Source organism: Macrosteles quadrilineatus, unplaced genomic scaffold (genome assembly GCF_028750875.1).
Source record: "Macrosteles quadrilineatus isolate MER2022 unplaced genomic scaffold, UCM_ALF_1.0 Scaffold_5__1_contigs__length_97177068, whole genome shotgun sequence".
NCBI classification, from domain to species: Eukaryota; Metazoa; Arthropoda; class Insecta; order Hemiptera; family Cicadellidae; genus Macrosteles; species Macrosteles quadrilineatus.
In genome coordinates this window covers 5,843,291-5,865,533 of record NW_026542598.1, presented here as the reverse complement: position 1 = coordinate 5,865,533, position 22,243 = coordinate 5,843,291, and the positions used below count along the sequence as shown (strand labels likewise).

At 33.5% G+C, this 22,243-nt stretch overlaps 1 protein-coding gene across 1 annotated transcript; it reads right to left on the bottom strand.

The window, feature by feature from the left end:
- Window positions 1–8,658: 8,658 nt before the first annotated feature.
- LOC128994226 (uncharacterized protein K02A2.6-like) lies at window positions 8,659–12,718 on the bottom strand. Its single transcript, XM_054418623.1, has 4 exons — window positions 12,601–12,718; window positions 10,492–12,204; window positions 9,875–10,017; window positions 8,659–9,264 (listed from the first exon to the last, which is right to left on the bottom strand). The coding sequence occupies exons 1-4, from the start codon at window positions 12,716–12,718 to the stop codon at window positions 8,659–8,661; spliced, it is 2,580 nt and encodes an 859-aa protein (XP_054274598.1).
- Between the last annotated feature and the right edge of the window lie 9,525 nt (window positions 12,719–22,243).

The following is a 22,243-nucleotide window of genomic DNA, read 5'->3' as shown; positions in this document are numbered from 1 at the left end:
CTTCTCTGTCTGGTGCACGTTAAATAATAACAACCTTTATCAGTCGTGTTGACGTCCACCAGTACAACACCAGGCAGCGCCATCAGCTTGATATACCCAGGGTGCTATTATCTAAGACCCAAGCTACAGTGTGTCGGCCATAAGTGTGTTCAATAAGCTGCCACGTCATATCCAGTTGTTGGACTTGAGAACATTTGAGGCAGTGTTAACATCTTTCATCAAGAGCCGGGCCTATTACGATATCTCAGAGAAGCTAAGGGATGATTTAAGAAACCTGTAGCCTGCCGGAAGTACTGTGAATAGTTGTAATAATTTATTTTGTAACCGTGTTAAGTGACGCTGTCGATCCCACATTGTCGGTAAAAGACGAAGAAGGTGGTTTAAGGTATAGGTATAAGGTACAAAAGTTATAATTAGTTAATTGTCAATATACTAAAGATGTACATAGTACGATTTTGATTTTAAAATCTGCTAGGACTGATGCCTGCCGGCTATCATAGTTACCGGTTGGAAAGTTGAATAATATCTTAAGAATGCACTTTATTGATATTGGCCTGTCATTGACGTGTCATTCGCCTATTGGGTCTGATGATGATTGGAGTGTCCAATCGAAATCGATCACCACTTACCATCTTTTTTGTATATTTACCTTCTTGTGAATAACAGTATAAGCGTAAATATATATTTTAAGTGTTATAAGACGTTTCTTTTATTTACTTTCCGTTCTTTCTGTTTACCATGCATGGGTATGAGTGGCTAGTTAAGTAGTATCACACGGATAAAATGTATTATTACTTTGAAAAAAAACAAAAAAAAACTACATAGCACGATAGTACATAAGTTATTAAGAAATAAATGTTAAAAGTTAAAAACTTAAAAAAGATGGCCGACGGTATTTACAATATCGATTTAACACCTGTTATTTAACTCTATTACAAAAATAAATTTTAATTGGCACCACCTGCTTAATTGTTTCATATCCAGGTCTATTACTTGCGCAACGGATAGTTAGTAGTAACAACATGTTCTTACTGCTGTTCATGGTGAGTGTAAAATGTATTGCCAAATACTTTAAGTAAAATTACCTGCTTGTTAAGTTATTTAGCTACGTAAAATACAATGAATATCATAATTGAATAATTCTGAAATACATAGAATGCAGCTGGTCTTAACTGGACAATGTTTCTTTTATCACATAACTTGGTCTCAAATTCCATCATACATTATATATTTGATTTTTTATTGCCCTATTATTATTATTATTATTATTATTTTAATTATTATTGCCATTATTATTTTATTGTTATTTATGTATTTTCATTTTTATTGATATATATATATATTACATTTTCCATTATTTCTTTACGGATTTTTATGCTTTATTGATACCATTGGTTCATAACCTGCCCTTGATCGTTTAGCAAAAATATATATTTGGGACAGTAATAAGTTGTTGTAACATACATAAAATAATATAAATATATTTATACCGAATATTTGTACCAATGTTGTGTCTTTTTGTGCAAAACCTTTGAAATGTAGTGCCTCTATAGATTTTTTAATAGTATTAATGTAAAACGGAGCACTCCAATTTCACGCTGGAGTCCATATAAAATAACTCTTTCATATAACCATACACAATCTAAGTACTATTTTTTGTGGAACAATATTTGATTATTTTGCTTTACATAGTTAGTGAATTCATGACGACTAAACATGCAAACTTCATAACCATATAGGCACAACATTAAAACATTGCATCACAAAAGACTTTTGGTATAATGTGCACATCACGTGAGGTTGTAGTGCGCATTTTTACTCAATAATTGCTAATTTACAATGTAGGCATAAAATTTAAAACTTTTGTTACACAAAAGGCACAAAAATGGTACTTAACAATCATGTGAATAGATTTTACTTCTTTTACTTCATGAAGTCATAATGCACACAGTAATTAATAACTCTTTTTTATAATGTTGGTTCAGAATTTAAAATTTGCCTTACAAATAGGAACAAATATAATAATACGTTACAATTATATAAGCATAATTAAGCATTTTTTTATGTGCACTCCAGCGTGAATTTGAATGCCCATTTAAAAATCAATCCTACCGAAATTCTATGGAGGCAAAACATTTTTTGTTTCAGTACAAAATTAGTAAGAAAATTTGGCACTATGACCCCCGTTTATACGTATGTGTACCACAACTCAGTAACTTACAAACATTATGAGCACATCTAGAGATCTATGAAAGCTTGATCTGTATCGAAGAGCTTCTAGTCCTGTGTCCATTTAGTGCACTATATTATTAGGAATAGGTTTTTATACTAGAATGATATAATGCTAAGCTGTAAACTTTCGTCTTGCATTGTGAACTTCTATTTGATAATGTTACTTATACAATTCTTCAGTAATTTGTAATCATTTATATTGTTGCAGGGGCTTGTGCCACATATGTGTGGAGTTGAAGGTAATGGTAATACTTATTATCAAAACAAAATCAAATACAGATTTATTGACTGTTATGGTTCACGTTTAAGTTTAAAATATGGCCATTAAAAGTCGGAAAGAGGTTCAAAGTAAGCGGCATGTATAAAACAAAAGCTTTTAACATTGAATGGTTTAAATAATTGTAGAATACCTAAGTATTTTTTTTTCATGATTCAAAACATATTTTAAGATAATTTTAAACGGCCAGGTTAGTTATGTACATCTATTGTTATGTAAATAAATATTAGTTTCGATTATTAAATATGTAGACAATGAGGGGTTTTAATAAATAGTTAGATTGAAATCTTCCAACTATAAGAAAAAAATTTAGTAATTATCTAGAATCTTTCTGACCAGTACTAACATTGAAACTGCTTTAGATAAAAAAAGTAAAAAAAATAACAGAGATACATATTTTAACTAATTATATTATATTTCGAGAGATCCTTGTGTTACTCTGTTTTTCATTGAGATAAATATTCTCCAAAAAATTATTACTCTTTCTATTTATCACCAAATAATTATTTTTTTTTGAGAGTTTTACAAATCTGCATTCTTGTAGGGAGAAACCAGATATTTTGAATTTTGATGACCTAATCTGGCTGATAAATTAATAATTTGTTATCAAATTACTTTAAAATATGATACATCCATTTAAAAATTATAGTTTTAAATACGGTTTTCATTCCATAATAAGTGCCAATTCCCATAAAAATATTAAAATACTAGTTACTTACTACATTTTCTAGTGCATGATGTGTCGACCATGATACCCACCTATGCTGTCAACAACAACAATTTGAAAAGTACTTTGTATTCAGATGAAAATTTAATAAAATGTTTTGAAATGGAAAAAGAAGAAAGTTTTAATCTCGGACCGAATGAACCTATACCTATACGCAACAAGTTTGTAGCAATACTCTACACATCTCGGCGGACTCCAAATGTAGCGCTGGCAGCCCTATATCCTGACTCTTGTTATTACAGTCTTGGAAAGGAAATCAACGCAAAGGATGACGAATTTGAAGTACACCTGCATGGGAAGGGATGGGCGTACTTTAAGGATTCAATATGTGAAGAGACGAAATTAGAAAGCAATCGCTTGCCTGATACATCGTGGTCTCTTCTAATACCCCAGGTAAGATCATGCCTAAGTAACGCATGTTAAATGACCGTCAATGTAATTAGTTTCTTTATAACAACTTTTATAATTTGTTTTATCAGTAACCTCGATATGGTTCATCAAGGAAACCTGCATGAATAACCATTTGAATTACTTGGTTATGAGTTAAAACAAGACTTGATAAACAGAACAAAACATAAAATTTCATATCTTCCATTTGAGTTATTTTTATATGCTATACGCCATGTGATGTAGTGTGTTGTCTTACAGGACCCGAACGAATATCCTCACGACCCACATTTTGATAAATCTAAAGGTAAGTTATACACACAAAAGTTTTTGGTAGCATAAATCGTAAATTCGTGTTGCTATGCCTTGTGTGCCACAATAATACAAATTAAGGAAAATAATTAAACATGACTATTACTCTTTGTTAACCTTATGCAAATTAAAAACAAATTTTTAAACATTACTTTATGACATTAACTAAATAAATCTGTGTTCATAACAATACGATTTGAAGTGTTCTTCCAAGATGTGCTACGTTTTAATCATTAGAATAATTAAGTGAGTTGATGAGAACTTTATTATTTGGTGAAATTCCTGTTGGCTTTAAATTTGGAGACAATAGGTTGTATATTCCGTATGACCAGGCTTGTGAATAAAAGAAAAAGTTTGAAAAAGTGTGTGTGGAAGTGTGAGTTAGTGTGTGAAAGAAAAAAATTGACTTCTTAAAAGTCTACTCTAGATATTTATGCAATAAAAAAAACAAATAAATAAATATAACCTACTACAATATAGCCTACTACATTCTTATGTTTTTTATTATTCCGTATGATTGTTATAAGACTATCATTTTGTTATAAATCATTGAGATGGGGACGCCTCCTATGTGTGTATTTTAACCCAAATTTAAGTTAAGGATGAGTATATAATGGTGTGCGTTGAAGAGTAGAGAATTATTCTATTCTCAAAACTGTATTATTTTAATTTTACTAAAATACAATCAAAGAGCATGAAATAAAAACTCTGGTTCTCAGTTTACATAGTTTTAATATCTGGTTTAGAAATCAGCAAAAAATGTATTATTACAAGAAATATTATTTTAGATTAGAATATTAAATGAAATCTTCCAGAAGGTTAAAAATGTAAATCCTAAAAATCAGATAGAAATATAGTCAGAGTTTTTGCAAAATAAATTAAGTAAAAAAGAGTTTTACTAGCGGTGGTGCTCTCTTTAGGTTGCGTTTCTTGAAAGCGAAGTCCAGGTAGTGAAGCTTGAAGTGAAGGTAAGATCGTAGAGTGGGTATCGAAACAGTCATAAGATGGTTGGAGCTGGCGTTGTCGTCTAGGAAGGTTGTAGAGGCTGGCCTCAAAGGAGTAGCTAGGAGAGTAGAGGTTAAAAGTAGAAAGACTCTGCTAGTGGTCAAATGATGCCCGTAGAGGAGAGAGAGGGTGACTAGAGCTGAAGAGTAGCGTGAAGTTTGACGACAGAAGAGATAAGTACCCATACTTAAAGAGGTTAGATCCAAATATGAATACTAAAGATTTTCTTAACTCACTTAAGATAACTGTCACTAATACTGAACTGTGCTGGAGATATTCTAACATTTGTTTTTAAGAACATCAAGAGAAAATTTACGCTACATTTTGATCCAAAACTACATTGCATTTAAGGGCATGTTTACTAGAAGGCAGTAGTGTGCAGACTGAGGCAGAGCAAAAAGTGAAAGCATAAACCATAAAAATACTGTCTGACAGAAAAGGAAAACGAATATTAATAAAGATAAAAATAATGGAATGCATTGGAATGCCCAGCCGGTATATTCATGACTTTTATCAATAGTTTATTCTGATATTATATTAAAAACTCTACAGTGTTAGATGGTCTGTGATAAGGATAAGCTTAGTTATTTGACAGGAATGATCAGGATTAGGTGGGTCCAGTTTCCACCCCTCTACTACACGATACGACTGATATTTCTCAGGATAGAACTCGTGACCTTTTGATTGTTTGGCGAGAACTACAACCACACGGTTGCACAGCCAGTCATTTTACAACATATAAACATTTCACCAAATTCACGCTAACGGTTGAAAATAACTTATTATTCGAACAACAGTTAAAGAAATCTGATTTCACCAACGAAAACGTGTCAAAACTAATGCTGGTTTTATAAACGAGAGTTTAGAGTAAAATCCAGGTGGCAGTGAACTCGAACTGTCATAATACCTGGCTGTCATGGGACTAAGTATACATAACCTAGAAAATAAATCAGTATTTATGAGGTAGTGAAAAGGGGGGAAAACTGGAGACAGCCAGATTACAAGAGTATAATAGATCCTGAACAACAAGAACAATATAGCAATAAAAAAAAGAATAAATAGCGACACAATTAACATGAGTAAATACACAGGCAAAGCAATGTTGATAAAAACATATACAATTAATTGAGGAACGAATTGTTACGAGTTTTCTATAAATACCAGCAGAATAATGACAATTTAGGTTTAGTTATTGTCCTCATTTATGTCTGACCGTACGCAAAACCATTATTATTGTTTGAGCGTAGGTTTACCCAAAACTGGGGAAAGGAGAAAGGAGCATATTTTTACGAATATGAAAAAAAAATTTGATAATTTTGGAATAAAAAGATTTTGTCAAACTTGAATGCAAAACCCGAGAGTTTTTTTTTTCAGTCGGGATAAAAGTGTGGCCCTTGATCGCCAATCAGTTCAACACGATCGCTGATCACATACCTAGAGATACGCCTATACTAAATACCTTGTAAGATAACCTAAAGAAAAAGGCAAAACTTTTCGAGAATTTATATCTAGTAATAAAATCAATTGAGTCTAAATTATTCAAATCATCAACGCTTTCTCTTATCCACCTAGTTCAGCGAACAACATACCCTTCATCACTATCACTTTCAAAAGTTAATTCATATCGTATGCTCTTCTAGCATTTGGCCTTTTCCATATAAACTTAAAAGTGAAAGCCAGCTGATATTTACTTAGCAAAAGGTTAAAGAAGTTAACCAGTCAAAATTGAGCAGTTCATTATTTAACGACGAGTTTTTATAAACTATAGAGAATTAACATTATAACTTAGGAATAAAAATGTAAACAAACCGCTGACCCATGTCACAGAGAAGTAAGATGTCTTACTTCTCTGTGCGCATGTTCAATATTTCGCAATGCGATTACATGCAGCCATTTAATAACGGTATTGCCCTTAGGGGAGGGTTTTTTCGAAAAACTAATATTATTAGGGTATGTTTTTCATAAAGGTTTTAGGCCTAGATTTAAGTATTCTTTTCATAGCTTACGGTTAATTCGAAAGTTTGTGTTCCTTAACTGTATGTAGGCTATAAATTAATAATGATTTTGATTTTCAGTTGTAGACGTTCTTGTTGATTTTCAACAACAATCCTATAGTATTTTAGAAAACATAAAAATTACTGTCCATACCGAAACAGAATTTGTTTTAAAATGCTACGAACTAAATGACGAAGAAAGAGAGAAATTAGATTCTAATGCAAAGTACGTGTCGATTCTATTTAATGACATAGAAGGTACAAACAGAGTAGCCTTACTTATTATGACCACTTGTGATAACATGGACAAAAACATTATAAACGTGAAAGACGAAATGATGGAAGTATGGTTGTCGAATGACAAATGGGCGTACTTTGAAAATGGCAAGTGTAAAGGAAAAGAATTTGTAAATAGCCAACTTCCCGTCACAGTATGGATATTGCAAGACCCAAAGAAAGAGGTATGGCAGTTTTTATTAAATTAGCTTTGTTTGAACTAAAATGGTTAATCTTAAATGCAAGGGAAGACTTCATTTAATAAACGATTAAATATAATATAATAAATTGATTTAGTTTTTCCAGACACCCATATTAAAAGCTTATTAGTCTTAACCTTTTCTATTAGATTATAAATAATTTGTTTTCTAAAGTAAACATGATTCTTAGAAGTATAAAATGCTATGTACGATTGTGAACGTGTTTGTATTAAATGCTTCATAATCCGAACGCAGGGAGTGAGCAACGTTAAGTAAAGCAACATACAGTTAAAATACGCGTGTACTTTACAGCGTAAATAATGTACATCATTAAAATTTACTTCATAAACATTTTTATTATACTAAATACATGTACACCACATACTTACATAAGACCCCTTTCTGTTACTCGACGACAGACAGATATTGCCTAGACAACTGATCTTTGATATGGAAAAGAAAAAAAACCTAACAATATAAGGGGGAGAAATTGGCAATTTTTTACTACTGATATTTTCAGCTTAGCTTATTTATTGGATGTGTCAACAGCATTTAATGACATATTTTCTTTTACATTTATAGGATATTATCGAAAAAATGAGCCAAGGACTTGGACAAGGTAAGGAGAGTTATCTATGACTTATACGAAATCATCTACTGGGTCAAGCCTATTTGTCCATATTCTATGATGATCGAACTCAAATTTAAATGCATTTAATGACCATTTCTTTATGACGGTAGTGTTGACACTACTGTCTTTTTCCTGTTATATTTCAACGCAGGTAGTGAATTGTGTATAAGTTACTTTCAAACAATTCGTCTATAGTTAGTGTTTTGTGGATAAAACGTTTATGACCAAAATAATTCAAATCAAACTTAAATTCTCCCAAGTTATTTTATGAGTTGGACATGTAGCCTACATATTTGCTTTATTATTAAGATAACACGGTGATTAGCTAAAATCTTGTTTGTTCTTTAACTCGTACGTAGAAACTTTGGAATTCAGTTGAATGCTTTCTCCTCTAAACACTTTCTATACAATATTAAGGTTATCCTAAGGAGTCCTTGAACTAACTGTTCTATTTCTTATACAAGAATATTATTCACACATCTTGCTTGAACAAACTCTATTTTCAAACTAAACCAATGTTTACAAAAACATCTGACAACAAACATATTTAAACACATGATAAAAAGAACAGACTTAATACAACATCCCGCTTCAAGATGTCCACATCTTTATGAACCTCAGTACCGCCTCGGTTTCTTAATGGACCTTCCGTAACGGGTTACTGTGCCAGCTCCTGGACGATCACGTGAGTTGCATGGACGATTAAGGACCATGGATGAACAGTTTGAAAGAATTCCATCTCCTCCGTAGTACGGTGCAGGAACTAAGAACTTCCTGTTTCGGCGAATAGTTCTCTTGTCAGTTTCCACAAGGTAGGAACGTGGTTCGTTCAATTTCCTGACTACCTTACCGTGTCGACGTAGATCTGTGATCCATACCATGCTTCCAACTTCTAATTCACTTAAACCACTCGCTCCATGTCGTTTATCAAATTGTATCTTGTACTTATTCTGGTACTTATTCTCCCTCTCAAGAAAATTCTTATTTTCCACAGGATTTCCAACCAAAGTAGATGGAAGATTGTCTCTTAATTTCCTTCCAAACATAAGTTCAGATGGGGAAAAGCCGGTTTCAAGAGGTGAGGTCCGGTAAGAAAGTAGGGCAAGTTCAAATTTATCCTTGTTTTTCTTCATTAGCCCTTTTGCTACTTTCACAGCTGCTTCAGCTGCCCCATTTCCCTGATGGTGGTGGGGACTACTTCTGAATGTGGAGAACCCCCACTCCTTTGCAAACAATTTAAATTCACTTGAGTCAATATGGTGAAATTGTGTCCCACTATCTGAATAAACACGTTGAGGAATTCCAAAACGTGAAAATGTGGTTTTGCAAACCCGAATCACATCTGAAGCCCTCATTCGATGCATTTCCTCGACTTCAAAGTATCTTGAGTAGTGATCCACGATAACCATATACCACTTGTCTTCGTGTTTGAACAAGTCAACAGACACATTTTGCCACGGGTAATCCGGGACAGTTCTCGGAATCAATGGTTCACTGTGATTAGTTGAGTTCTGAATACACACTGGACACGATTTGATTTTCCTTTCTATTTCTTGAAATTCCAGGCCACCACATGGTTCCCAAAGCACGTTTCCTTGTTTTTGTGATTCCCAAGTGTCCACTGTGAAGCCTCTCGAGCATTTCCGCTCGTAGTTCTTGAGGTATTATCATCCGAGTTCCTCGAAGCAATAGCCCATCAATACAACATAACTCGTCTTTCACATTAAAGTACTCTTGAATCTCATTAGGTAAACTTGATTTTACAGGCCATTCGTCTAAAATTTGTAACTTAAGTTGTGCACAGATTGGATCTCTCATTTGTGAGTGAAGTACCTTTGTCACATTTTCATCTGTAGTGTTTATACTAATCAGACTGATTTCGTGGACGAAGGCTTCCACTTCTTCGGTCAATTCGCCATCTTCGTCAGCCGGAATAGGACTTCTTGATAGTAGATCTGCTATGGCAAGGTCTTTTCCTGGGGTCCAGGTCATGCGATAATCGTATCTCATCATACGCATTCGGAACCGCTGTAGCCTCGGTGAGAGCTCGTCCAAATTTTGTGTTTTGAAAATTGAGACAAGCGGTTTGTGGTCGGTCTCAATTGTGTACATTTTACCCATCAGGAAACATTTCAAACGGTCACTTGCCCATGTGCACGCAAGCGCTTCTCTCTCAATGTTACTGTAGTTTTCTTCAGCAGGCGTTAGAGTCCGAGATATATATGCCACAGGTTTCTTGTTTTCTCCTTCAACTTGAAGTAAAACCGCTCCAAGACCTTTTTTTGAAGCATCGCAAGAAAGAATCGAGGGTTTTTGCGGATCGTAAACAGTCAAACATGGCTCTGATGATAAAATCTGTTTTACTGTGACAAAAGCGTTTTCTTGAGCTGGTCCCCAAAAGAAATCGTTTTTAGTCTTTAACAAGCTCGTAATTGGCTCCAAAATCTCACTGCGGTTCGGAATAAATTTTGCCAGAAAAGTGATCATGCCCATGAATCTTTGTACTTCATTAGCGTTTCTTGGAGCTGGTAAGTCCACAATCGCTTGTACCTTGCTTGGATCAGGCTTGATTCCGTCCTTAGACAGCACAAACCCCAGAAATGTCACAGTCTTCTTGCAGAACTCCGACTTCTGCTTATTCAAGGTGATTCCATTAGCTTGCACTCTCTCTAGAACGGCCCTAAGACACTCGTCGTGTTCTTCTTTCGTTCTTCCCCATATCAGACAGTCGTCAATGTGCACTAAACAGTTCTTTGCCTCTTCTAAAGCTTTTGACATGCGGCGCTGAAACTCTTCAGGAGCGGACGTAATTCCAAAAGGTAACTTACGGAATTTATACCTCCCAAAAGGGGTGATAAATGTTGTGTAATCTTGTGACTCCTCTGCAAGGTTCAGTTGCCAGAACCCGGAATTCGCATCGATCTTGCTGAAGTACTTGGCTCCCGCGATCTCGGCCAATGAAAGTTCGATCTTTGGGATAGGATAAAACCGACGTTTCACACTGTTGTTGAGTTTGGATAGGTCTACGCAGATCCTAACCCCACCTCCCTTTTTTGCGCAAACTACCATTGGTGCGCACCAATCAGTCGCGTGTTCAACTGGAACAATCACTCCTTTCTCAAGCATATCGTCTAACTGCTCTTTCACCTTGGTTTTTAAAGGTATTGGTACAACCCTGGGGGTGGATATAGCGTAAGGAACTGCATTCTCCTTCATTTCAATCTTGTACTCTCCTTTCATATTTCCCAGCCCTTGAAATAAATTAGGATACTTAGTAGCCCAGTCAATATCATGTGAATCTACAGAAAAAATTCTCCTCACCAGGTTCAGCTCTTCACAGGAACGTCTGCTAAGAAGTGGACCAGTGATCTCCTCAGAAATATACGCAAGATCATAAACTGATACACCCTTATGTTCAAGCTTTAGCCTTAAAGTTCCCAAAATATTGATTCGTTCTTTCTTCTTTGCGCTAAACACAGGGGATTTGCACTTTCCTAGAGGCAGAGTCTTAATAAAATCACCAAGAACTCCTACAGGAATCATGGTTACATCAGCTGCTGTGTCAAGTTTAAATTTTATAAGACCTAAATCTTGGTTTCCACAGCTTGCTTTTACCTCCTGGACCCAGGCTTTGTCACTGCTGTCTATATTCCCTATGAAAATCTCAGGAACCTGTTGATAACCACTGTCTGAATCTTGCTGTTCGATTTCCTTAACAGCGTTTTTGTTTTTTCTCATCCACTTTTCGCGGGAGGGACAACATCGAAAAAAATGTCCAATCTCGGAACATTTGTCACATTTGGCTTTCCTAGCAGGGCATTCGGCCAGTGATCCGTGCCAGTTATAACCACATTTCCTGCACTTTTTTCTCATAGCATCCTCGGTGAATTTCTGTTCACCAGCTCTTTCAGACAGATTTGTTTTACCAACTTGTATTGAAGTTTGATTCACCATAAAAACATTAGTATTGGCGAGCTCACGTTTTTGGCGTTCTAGCTCCTCGTGTTGGCGCAAGGTATTAATCGCCTTCTCCAGAGTCAATTGAGAGTCCAGCTGGAGTCTATCACTTAGAGCCTCATCTTTCATACCAATAATGAGGACCAGAAGCACCATCTCATCGTTCAGTTCACCCCATGCACACGTTTTTGCAAGACCATGCAAATCTGTTATGAATTTTTCAGATGGATCACTCCCTTGCTTGTGTCTCAGAAATTTTGTTCTCTCATAAATGATATTTCGTCTTGGCACAAAGTATGCATCAAAGGCCCGAAGAGCCTCGTCATAAGTATTCGGTTTTGGTGAAAACGAATCGAAAATATCTTCACTCCTACTACCCATTGTAAACAAAAGTACATCGATTTGCCGAGCGTCGGAAGTGCTATCCAGACCGCACCCCCGTCTGTACCTTTGAAAGCGATTCCTCCAGGAATGCCACTCATTCGGAGTAAAAGAGAAGGAATCTGGAGTTGGTAACGTCAGATTTATCATAGGAGTAGGAGTACACATTACTGCATTATTTTCTCGGTTTGTCTGTCCCAATGCAAAACCTAGTGACTCACCTTCAGTCTTTCTAGAATCCCTTTCTGACATGTAGTTGAATTCACTTTGGGCATCCTCCTCATTGTCCTCATACCTTTGCCTACGAGTATTTCGTTTTTTTCTGCCCTTACTTGACATCATGCGTGGTTTTAGACTTTGTTCGATAAAAAATCCACTAAGCTGCCACCATGTTCTATTTCTTATACAAGAATATTATTCACACATCTTGCTTGAACAAACTCTATTTTCAAACTAAACCAATGTTTACAAAAACATCTGACAACAAACATATTTAAACACATGATAAAAAGAACAGACTTAATACAACACTAACACATATCAAAGAGGTGATGAAGAAAATAGGAACAAATTTTAAGTTTTTGCCAGAGCATATGAGTTTGCAACACAAACTAAAATGAAATAAATAATACAAGTTAAACCATTTTACCGTGCCTTTTATCAACGAATTGGATATCGATGACTAAATCATAAGCAATAATTGTACAGGAAATTATATTAAACATTTAATTTCATACGTTTTACTTTTTTTCAGTTTTGACAGCTATCGCCTCTTTGCCACAAAAGATTGCAGAAATGAAAAAGCAAGTTATGATAACTGCGTATTACAAGGAGTTTGTACTGAATTGCTATGAACTTGACAAAGAGGCAAAATATACATTTCAACAACAACCAGACGTATCTTCAAAATACATAGCAACAATCAAGAATACAAATGAAAATCCTAAAGTGAAATACTTGCTAGCCTTTTTGATTTTAAAATCATGTGATAACATGGACAGAAACATTATAAACATAGATGAGGACGGTTGTGGTTATGAAGTTAGTCCGGGGGAGTCGAAGAGATTGATGCATGTTTCACATAATGTCTTAAAAACGTTCACCGATACGATGTCTTACCCTTATTGTAAATGGACATTGCAAAAGCCTTAAGATGTCAAGGAATAAGCAATTGGACCCAAATACTCTTCCCAGTTACAACCAAAACAAAACATTACCTGATTTGATCAGATGATCAGCTAAATATATATCTTTGACATGCATTAAAACACCCTAGGTACGAGTGTTTGATATGTGGAGTTTATTTTACCACCTCATTTCTATTTTTGGTTATATTTTAATGTAAATATCATTTATACATAAATGACACCTGAAATAGTGTTTCAGATGCCTATTTGTGTTTTTTTGCCGATGATACGTCAATTTTTGTTTGATAAACCCATGGAAGTTGCTACTTTTCTTGAGTCTAACAACGTTTTCCAATGGTTTCCTGAAAATGGTCTTGTCATAAATAATGCCAAGACCACTTTGGTGGACTTCAGCATGTCGTCAAGACAACGCACTGATCTCAGTGTTTGGATTGATGACACTAAAAGTATCTTTTAAGACCAATTTGAAATGTTTAGGGCTTTACATTGACGAAAACCCTAAAAAAAAAAAACTCATGTCAAACTGTCAACGTTGACCGAAAGGTGAATTAGGGCATTTTCGTGTTACGTCACCTTGCTCCTTTCACAGACAAAACAGTTCTTTTATCTGCTTACTTTACGGTGGTTTTACCCTATTTGTCATACGCTGTCACTATCTGGGGATCTGAAATATATACAACAAAGCACATCTTATCGCTCCAGAAGAAGGCTGTACGGGTCATTACTGGCATTGACCGGATATGGTATTGTAGATCAGCTTTCGTCAAATTAAGACTTCTTACTTGTCCCTGCATTTACATTCTCAATACCTTAAAACTTTTTTCAAACAAAACCATAGTTTTTTTTTACCTTTGATTCCCTAATCCAGTTACAACATTAGAATAAAACCAAATTGAATACTCCATACCATAACACCTCTTTTTTCAAAAACTACATTTTTATAGGTCCATCATGCTATTTAACTCACTGCCCGACAAACAAAAGTTGGTTAGTGATATTAGGGATTTCAAAGGTAAACTTAAATTATTTCTTTTGTAAAATAGTTTTTATAGCGTAATAGATTATGTAAACTACAATTTATCGTAAATATGTTGTATTTTTTAGGTTTGATGTTTTTTGCGATAATGTGTATCTAGGGCCTATGTAATTTCTTATTTTGTATTTTATTTATAAATTGTGACCAATGACATAAATACAATTGACATGCATGTCAATATCAACTGGCAATAAGGAATATTTGATTTGATTTGGAATACAACAATATAATTTAACTTCATGGTATTAAAATACGTTATAGAATAAAATACAATTGCAAAATTGAAGCCTTCCCATTAAAAAATTTAAACGTTACATAAACAATTTAATAACAAACTTATTAATAAAGAGTATTATACATTAAGAAATTTGTGTTTAGTTTTTTAGGCATTCATTTTGTATACAGGGCTAAACACACGGGCTAAGTATGTTCACAATTTACTTAGCTTATAGAATAGTTTTCAAATGTTTAAATATTTCATGGATATTTACTAAACAAATACGATAAAATAACACTTTGATTGTTTAATTTTTAGACTTGATGTATGCAAATTAAATAACATTTTCCAATCTTAAGACGTTAATGAGGGTCATAAATTGACCAAGGTCTTAGAGGATGTTGAGAGGGGCTGTAGAAAGGCGTCCCCACTTTTTAGAGGGTTGTGTCAATTCAGGCGTTTAAGCTAAGGGGTGGACAGCTTCGTTTGGAACACATTGTCAAGAGCTTTTAACCTAAAATTCGAAGAGGGATGGACAAAATTAAGACTAGCCTGTGTACAGTTTTATGGCTGTTTGAAAAGGGTTGAGTAGGTAATTAAAACAGTAAATTAGTAAACACGTTATTTTGAAATACAAAATGTACATCTTGTGGTTAACCATGTACATCATGGTTGTGTTAATGGCTGTTAATATAGTTCTATGTCTTTAGTGCGTAGAGTTACATTTCAAATACATCATGCATTTTGTACATTTGGAGTAGCTGTAGAATTGGTATCAGCAATGTTTAAACAAGCAATGGATAAACAATGGACTATTTGTATCATTAAAGAAACTGAAACGCTTATGAAATAAATTACTACCGTAACTATTACTCCAAATTATTTATATATTTGTGTTTATTTGAATCATATGGGTTCTCGCCTACAATACCCAGTGGTAGGTTTGGAAAGTAGAAATAAACTAATAATTTGCTAGTTACTAGTAATATAACAATTATTGAATTAGTAGCACGTTGCACTCTCATTGAGTTAATCGGTATGTAAGCTACCTACAGAATAATAGCTTTAACTAGTCGTGCAAGCAATTGTCAAAATTAAGATGGGTTTGTAGTTATGACATGTGACATTTCTTTCGAAATAACTTAAACACTTTTTCGAAAAAGCAGCTGGAACCCCTAAAATTTTACGTACGATGATTTAGTTACGTAAACGATTGATTAAAATAGTAGTAAAAATAGCTACATGAATAGTAATTTACTTATGACGTTACAATAATTCAGTATATAAATAGTTGTAGTTTATATAACAAACATTTACCATTCTCAGCCAGTTTCATTATTGTTGTTACATGTTGTAGCTAGAATATTGTTAAATTCGACTTCATTACATTCTCTTAAATTAACATTTTTCCTCCTTAAATCCAACAGTTTATAGCCTTGTTAATAATATGGGTTTTATGTGTACTACTTAGTTCTATTGTAAAGTTATAAACGGATTTTAAATATGTGTAAGGAAAGTCATAGGTTATTTTGTCATAGTTCTTTCAAAGCTTCGTTTTCGCTGCTAAGACCACTTAAAAAAGAAGTTTCAAATCAAAGTGTATATAGACAAAGGGGGAAATAGACAAATAAAAGGGTTTCTATAAATGTGATGCTTTACAAGTAACAGTAGGTGTACCACTTAAGCTTGTGCAAAGCTTTATGACATATTGGACGCTAAACCAAATTTACTAGAAAGCAGTATAGGCCAGTAAAATTAGTTAAAAAATTCGCTGTGACAGGAGAAATTCCCGGATAGCTGGAAATCGTTTTAATCCTTTAGTTTTATCCAGATGTAAAAGGGTTTGAAGTTTGTCGCATTTTTTCAGGTGAGCTTCTGACCTGGGACCACAAAAACCTTGAAATTTATGGTTAATTTTTACTTTTTGCTAAAACGTCAAAAGCCGTCCAGCCTACATAAAAACACAATGTAATTGGAATTGTAGAGCATAAAATTTCGCATCCATTGAGTATCTGGTGATGAAAATTAAACCAATAATAAGTGATTTATAGTAATCTAAATAATGTTAATTTATTAAGAAATTATTTTACATTGCATATGTTATGAGATTGCGTTATTTTCTTCATTTGAAAGAAAATATTTTTATGTAAGGGACATTGTTTCGTCAAACTTGACACTGGCTGCAATGTATTTACTCCTTCAGCGGAATCTTATGGGAAACTAATGAAGACTCAATTCAACCACGCGGAAGGTAAAGTCTACTGATTGGAGCTGGAAGTCATCTAAGCATGGGATGATTCCAAATCCAACAAATGTTGATGCTGCACCACAAGATCTTCTCAACACAATATACTATATACTATATAGTATGCAAAGTAAGTATGGAAACGGGTGTAAAAGTGGTTTCACTTTTAGGATGAACGGAGTGAAATGTACAACACTGTAAAGGTGTTTCTTGCAACAACTCGCCAGAGAAAGACTAACCACAAATAAGCTATGACGCGCGTACAGAGGAGGAAGAAGTTAGAGCTGCAATTCCGGATTCACCACAAAAGAGACAAAAAAAATCTGATCAGTTTTTACGTAATTTGTATTAATTACTTTGTAAATAGTTATGTATTTGGAATCCATTTTCTAGAAGTAATATAAATATGCAATGTTCAATAATTTCTTAATAAAATTACTTTATTTAAATTACTATAAATCACTTAATATTGGTTCGATTTTCATCACCGGATAAAAATTGTATCAATACTTTCATATTAATAAAATATTGGTATTATTTTGCAATTGCGTTTTTTTAAGTATGTACTAAAGACTTAATTGAAAAAAAAAACAATGTTTTATGCAATGAGGACTTAAAACCCGAAATATAAATACATATACAGGATGCATTCAAAAAGAAGCTGACAAGCCGTACAAAGCAGACTGGACGCCAGACAACTAATATTCCATAGAGTTTGTGCTGCTGTGGAAAACAGTCCTCGTAGGCCCGCGCAAAAACAAGCACCTCCTGTGAACATGTCTGACCACTCAGTTACACTAGTTTTGGGGTTTGATCTAAATATTTACCCCTAAAAATTAATTTGTATTAATGTATTAAATTTTGTTCATTATCCATACAGATATTGGCGAGGGAACCTCTCAATGTCAACCTATTTTAAAGAAGTCATGGAAATGAGTTGCAATGACTGAATCATTACCTTTTGTTAAACGAATCTATAACATACGCACTGATAAAAAATGGCATCGTGTAGATTTTCCAACGAGTCTACTCCCACCACCCTCAGACAACCTGTCGCTGAACAGTGCGCTGCTGTAAATGGATCGGTTTTGGCCGCACCCTGTATGTTTTAAAGCTAAAATGTTATGCTCTTTTTTTCATAAATGCTCTTCTAAGACATCGTTATGATACAGAATAGAGCACAGTGGGAAAAATAAAAACATTCTTTAACATAGTTTACGATTAAATTTTCTCATTAAAGTCGCGATGGTTAAAAGTCAGTAAACTAAGCAGATGTTAAATTTCTCTTATTCGTAACAAGATAAACTACCCGTGCTCAACGGGAAGAAAATCCAGTTTCGAAGAACGATTGTCCTTTTAATATCATAGCATATCTTGATATTGAAAACTAGCTCTGGGTTGATACAGCAATGGTTATAGAATCTTTTTATTTCCATAATTAACTACATAGTTTTAGAATAAATAATCAATGACAACGTTTTAAAATAAACAAACGTACCAAATAGTTGTGTAAAATATTATATTTAATTTGTTTCGATCAGCTGTCTGAAATAATTGTGAAATAAGCATTTAGCAGTTATGCTTGTTTACATTGAAAAGTCAAAGAAAAAGTAAAAATTGTGAGTTTTCTCATGGAGGCCAATCAATATTACTTTTGAAAACATCACCTCAAAACTTTGTATGTCCATGGAGAGTAGCTCGGGAGGAAGTGAATAGGCCTATAACAGTCCTAGATATGTAGACTATCTTTTTGCTTAATTAAGGCAATATTTTGGCAATATTTTGGCTCCATCGGTTTAGTACTTTAGTCGTGACAGCCACGCAGACAGACAGACATACAGAAACGTCCTCAATTTTATGATAGTTTGTATGGATGGACTAACCACTTAAAATTTTCTTTATCTGATTCAAAATTATAAATAAATACATATTAAATCATGCTTTACAATTAGATGATTTTATCATCTATGAGTGCAAACACGTATTTCAAGTCGGCAAGATTATGCAGTTAATAAAGGAGTTAGGGCCGAGATCACGGTGCAACTGAAACTAAGTTGGTTATCAAAGTTTACAACAAACTTACCTAACAGGTCAATCCTGTAAATAATATGATATAATGAACGAGATTGTTAAATTTCTCATTACAGTCTGCAATTACGGTGAATTTCCCTTCGTATTGATATTTTGATGATAAGTAATTAGTTTTAGAAACATGTTGTTTGTCTAAATTATATATGAAATGAAGAATGAAGGCTAATCTATCGAAAGCAATTACATTTACCAAGGTAAATAAATTTGTTAAACATAACATAACCTAGATGTATTCTCAGCGTTATTTTATAAGTTGTAAAAAATATATCCTATAGCTGGCAATTTCATTAAGCTTTTTGTCTTGATACAAAAAACACGACTACTGTCTTAGTAAAGCTAATAAAAAAAATTGATTAAACAAAATCAAATAAACTTACAAGCAATTTGACACATCTTTTTCTTATTGGCTTGTGAATGACCCTTTAGGGCCAAAAAATAACTATGATATTTTACGGGGAAAAGAACAAAAGCTTCGAAAACTCTCGAACCGTAATATTTACAGCATTGGGAGTTGTACCCCTTTGTTTAGAGTTATAATGATCATAACATGCTAAATTTTGTCCAAACTCGTGCGCGCAGATGTTTTAGAATAACATTTTCCAATACCATTTAAAATTGTTAGCAATATATAGTTACGATATAGGAATATAAGTGAATATATATTCACTTGGCGAAATATCTAATGATAGTTATGGTATGATAGTTAAACTATGCTTACTGTTTACACAAACACCCCTCCCTGCCACAAATAAGACATGTTTTCAAACTACGAACGGCCGTTTACCCTGATCGTTTAGTCTGGTTTATTTTCCCTCTGTACGCTTTTCAGGCGGCTGCCTCTTTGGGTGGACTAGGGGTGATGTGGTTTCATAAATATAACCTATATACATCGATGGGGTAGGCTATGGGTTTCTATGAAATCATCGTTTTATTTTACTTTACGCTCATTCTTACTTGCTACTGATCTTCGAACTCTGTGTTCCAAAGAGAATGCTCTATAGTTAGTTATTAAAATGCCTTTCTAATTCAAATTGTCTATGCCTTGGCTTATATCCTGCATCATTATTTCTTCTGAAATCATCATTGAAATAGTGTCAACCGAGGTCATATTTAAGCGCATATTTAGCAACGCGTCAAAGGACGTTACTCCTGAATAATTATATGAAATTTCAATATATAAAACAAACAAAAATCTTTGTAGCACATTCCTAAGATATACTTTGATATATTCTGTGAAAAAATAGTAAATAGAAATCCCAGAGTTTACAATTATTCGTACTAGTGAAAACTAGAACAGTCTCCTTATGCTGATACTGTAGGTAAATACATACTTAATTTATAGCATTTAACTAATATTACTCTTAGTAAGTTAGATATTCGAGTAACACGCATATTAAATTTCATGTCCGAATCAAGAAAAATGCCTACAAATGAGAATATGTGCTTATTCATATCCGCGAACTGTACAACTTGACAGTTACATTCTTAGGCATTTATGTATGATCCTAAAGTAAATAACTCTAGACAACTTTTAGAATGTCTATACAGCATTAACATTACTGTTGTTCTTGGGTTCTTAAACACACTACCTTTGGGTTTTTGTGAATTTAATTTTGTAGAGTGTTTTAATTAAGTTTTATAGTAGGTATTATATAATTTTGAAAACACTCCAAGACCAGTAATATATCCTTACGAATTACATACAGAATATTGCCATCAGCAATACATTACTTTAAAATAAATATTAAGTGGCCGACGGTGAGTATTTATGTAGTGTAATTATGTAATATGACTTAGCTTAGAAATCAGTTTTTAGCTTGCCTAGTGGGCACAATTGGACAAACGTATAACTACGACCTATGGCATGAAAGTAGCATTTGGGTGACCTTGAAGGTATCCCATTAAACTAATGTTAAACTTGTGACCACATAGCGCCTTTTCAGATTGTTATTAAAGAATAATTTCCGTGTCAAATTAAAGGTATGACCATACTCTAGGAAATTGCCTTGAAAACTTAAATATTTAAAACAAACATTATATACTTAGAAAAAAGTGATTAGTTATAATTTGTTTACAGATGTTCACTAATTTACTGTAAACAAATGTTAAACTGAAAAATATTTTGCTAATTTTATATGTTTTTACAAAAAAATAACGTTTGTTTTTTAAACAAATTAAAATGTATCTTCTTAGAGAACAGTCATACCTTTAATTTGACAGGTAAATTATCTTTATGACGACCTGAGAAGGCGTTACTCGGTCACAAGATTATCATTAGTTTAATGGAACTACCTTCAAGGTCGCGGCACTAATGAAGACTCTTAAATGGCCAAAGCTTTATCAAGACTAACTTATATCCCTTATTGATTTGTAGGCCTATCACTGTGATTTTGCACTTTAAATTATTGAAAGATTTTAAAACTATGTTAATATGTAATAAGAATTTTGTGATTAATATTAACTTGCATTTTCTTGTTATCATCGTCTTATTATATTACCATCAAAACTTAAGACTGTTAAGAAACCATGGTCTAGACTTATTTCGTTTAGGTTAGGGGTCTCGTATGGTTCACTTGACAACGCCTGAATAGGCAAAACGTGTCGTGAATTAGGTGAATTGAACCACACAAATCGTTGGACTGTTGATGTAAGGTATAACAGTTCTATCAAAAATAATGAAATTCAATCAAACGGATGGAAATTCGATTAATCTACAGGTTTGTGGTGACGATTATATTTCTATGTATATAATAATCATAAAAAATCCTGTTAAGACTAGTTTTTATTTATTACTTCGGAAAAAAACAAGAAAAATATGAAAATATTATTTGATTGCTGAGTTGCAATGTATACTTGTGATAGAACCTTGCTTATTTTCCTATGCATATTTCTTATTGTAATTAAATAAAATTCATTTATAGAGCTATAAATTATGTATTACCATTTTATTTACTTACGAAAAATTATCTGTTGCACTTAACTGTAAAAGAATACATATAGCTTATATTAAAACCACTCAATAGAGGAACATTTGATGGTTGACACTCGCCACTGATACTTACTTTAGAAATATAACCAAAGGTAGAAAGGAGATGGTAAAATAAACTCCACATATCAAACACTCGTA

What these genes read in the sequence shown, in the direction of transcription:
- LOC128994226 (XM_054418623.1), bottom strand. Translation starts at nt 12,718, where the DNA reads ATGTCAAGTAAGGGCAGAAAAAAACGAAATACTCGTAGGCAAAGGTAT. An exon ending in AAAATTTATTCCGAACCGCA is followed by an intron (nt 10,018 to 10,491) that starts GTGAGATTTTGG and finishes CCTGGACCCCAG; the next exon opens with GAAAAGACCTTGCCATAGCA. An exon ending in CAGATGAAAATGTGACAAAG is followed by an intron (nt 9,265 to 9,874) that starts GTACTTCACTCA and finishes TTGTTTGCAAAG; the next exon opens with GAGTGGGGGTTCTCCACATT.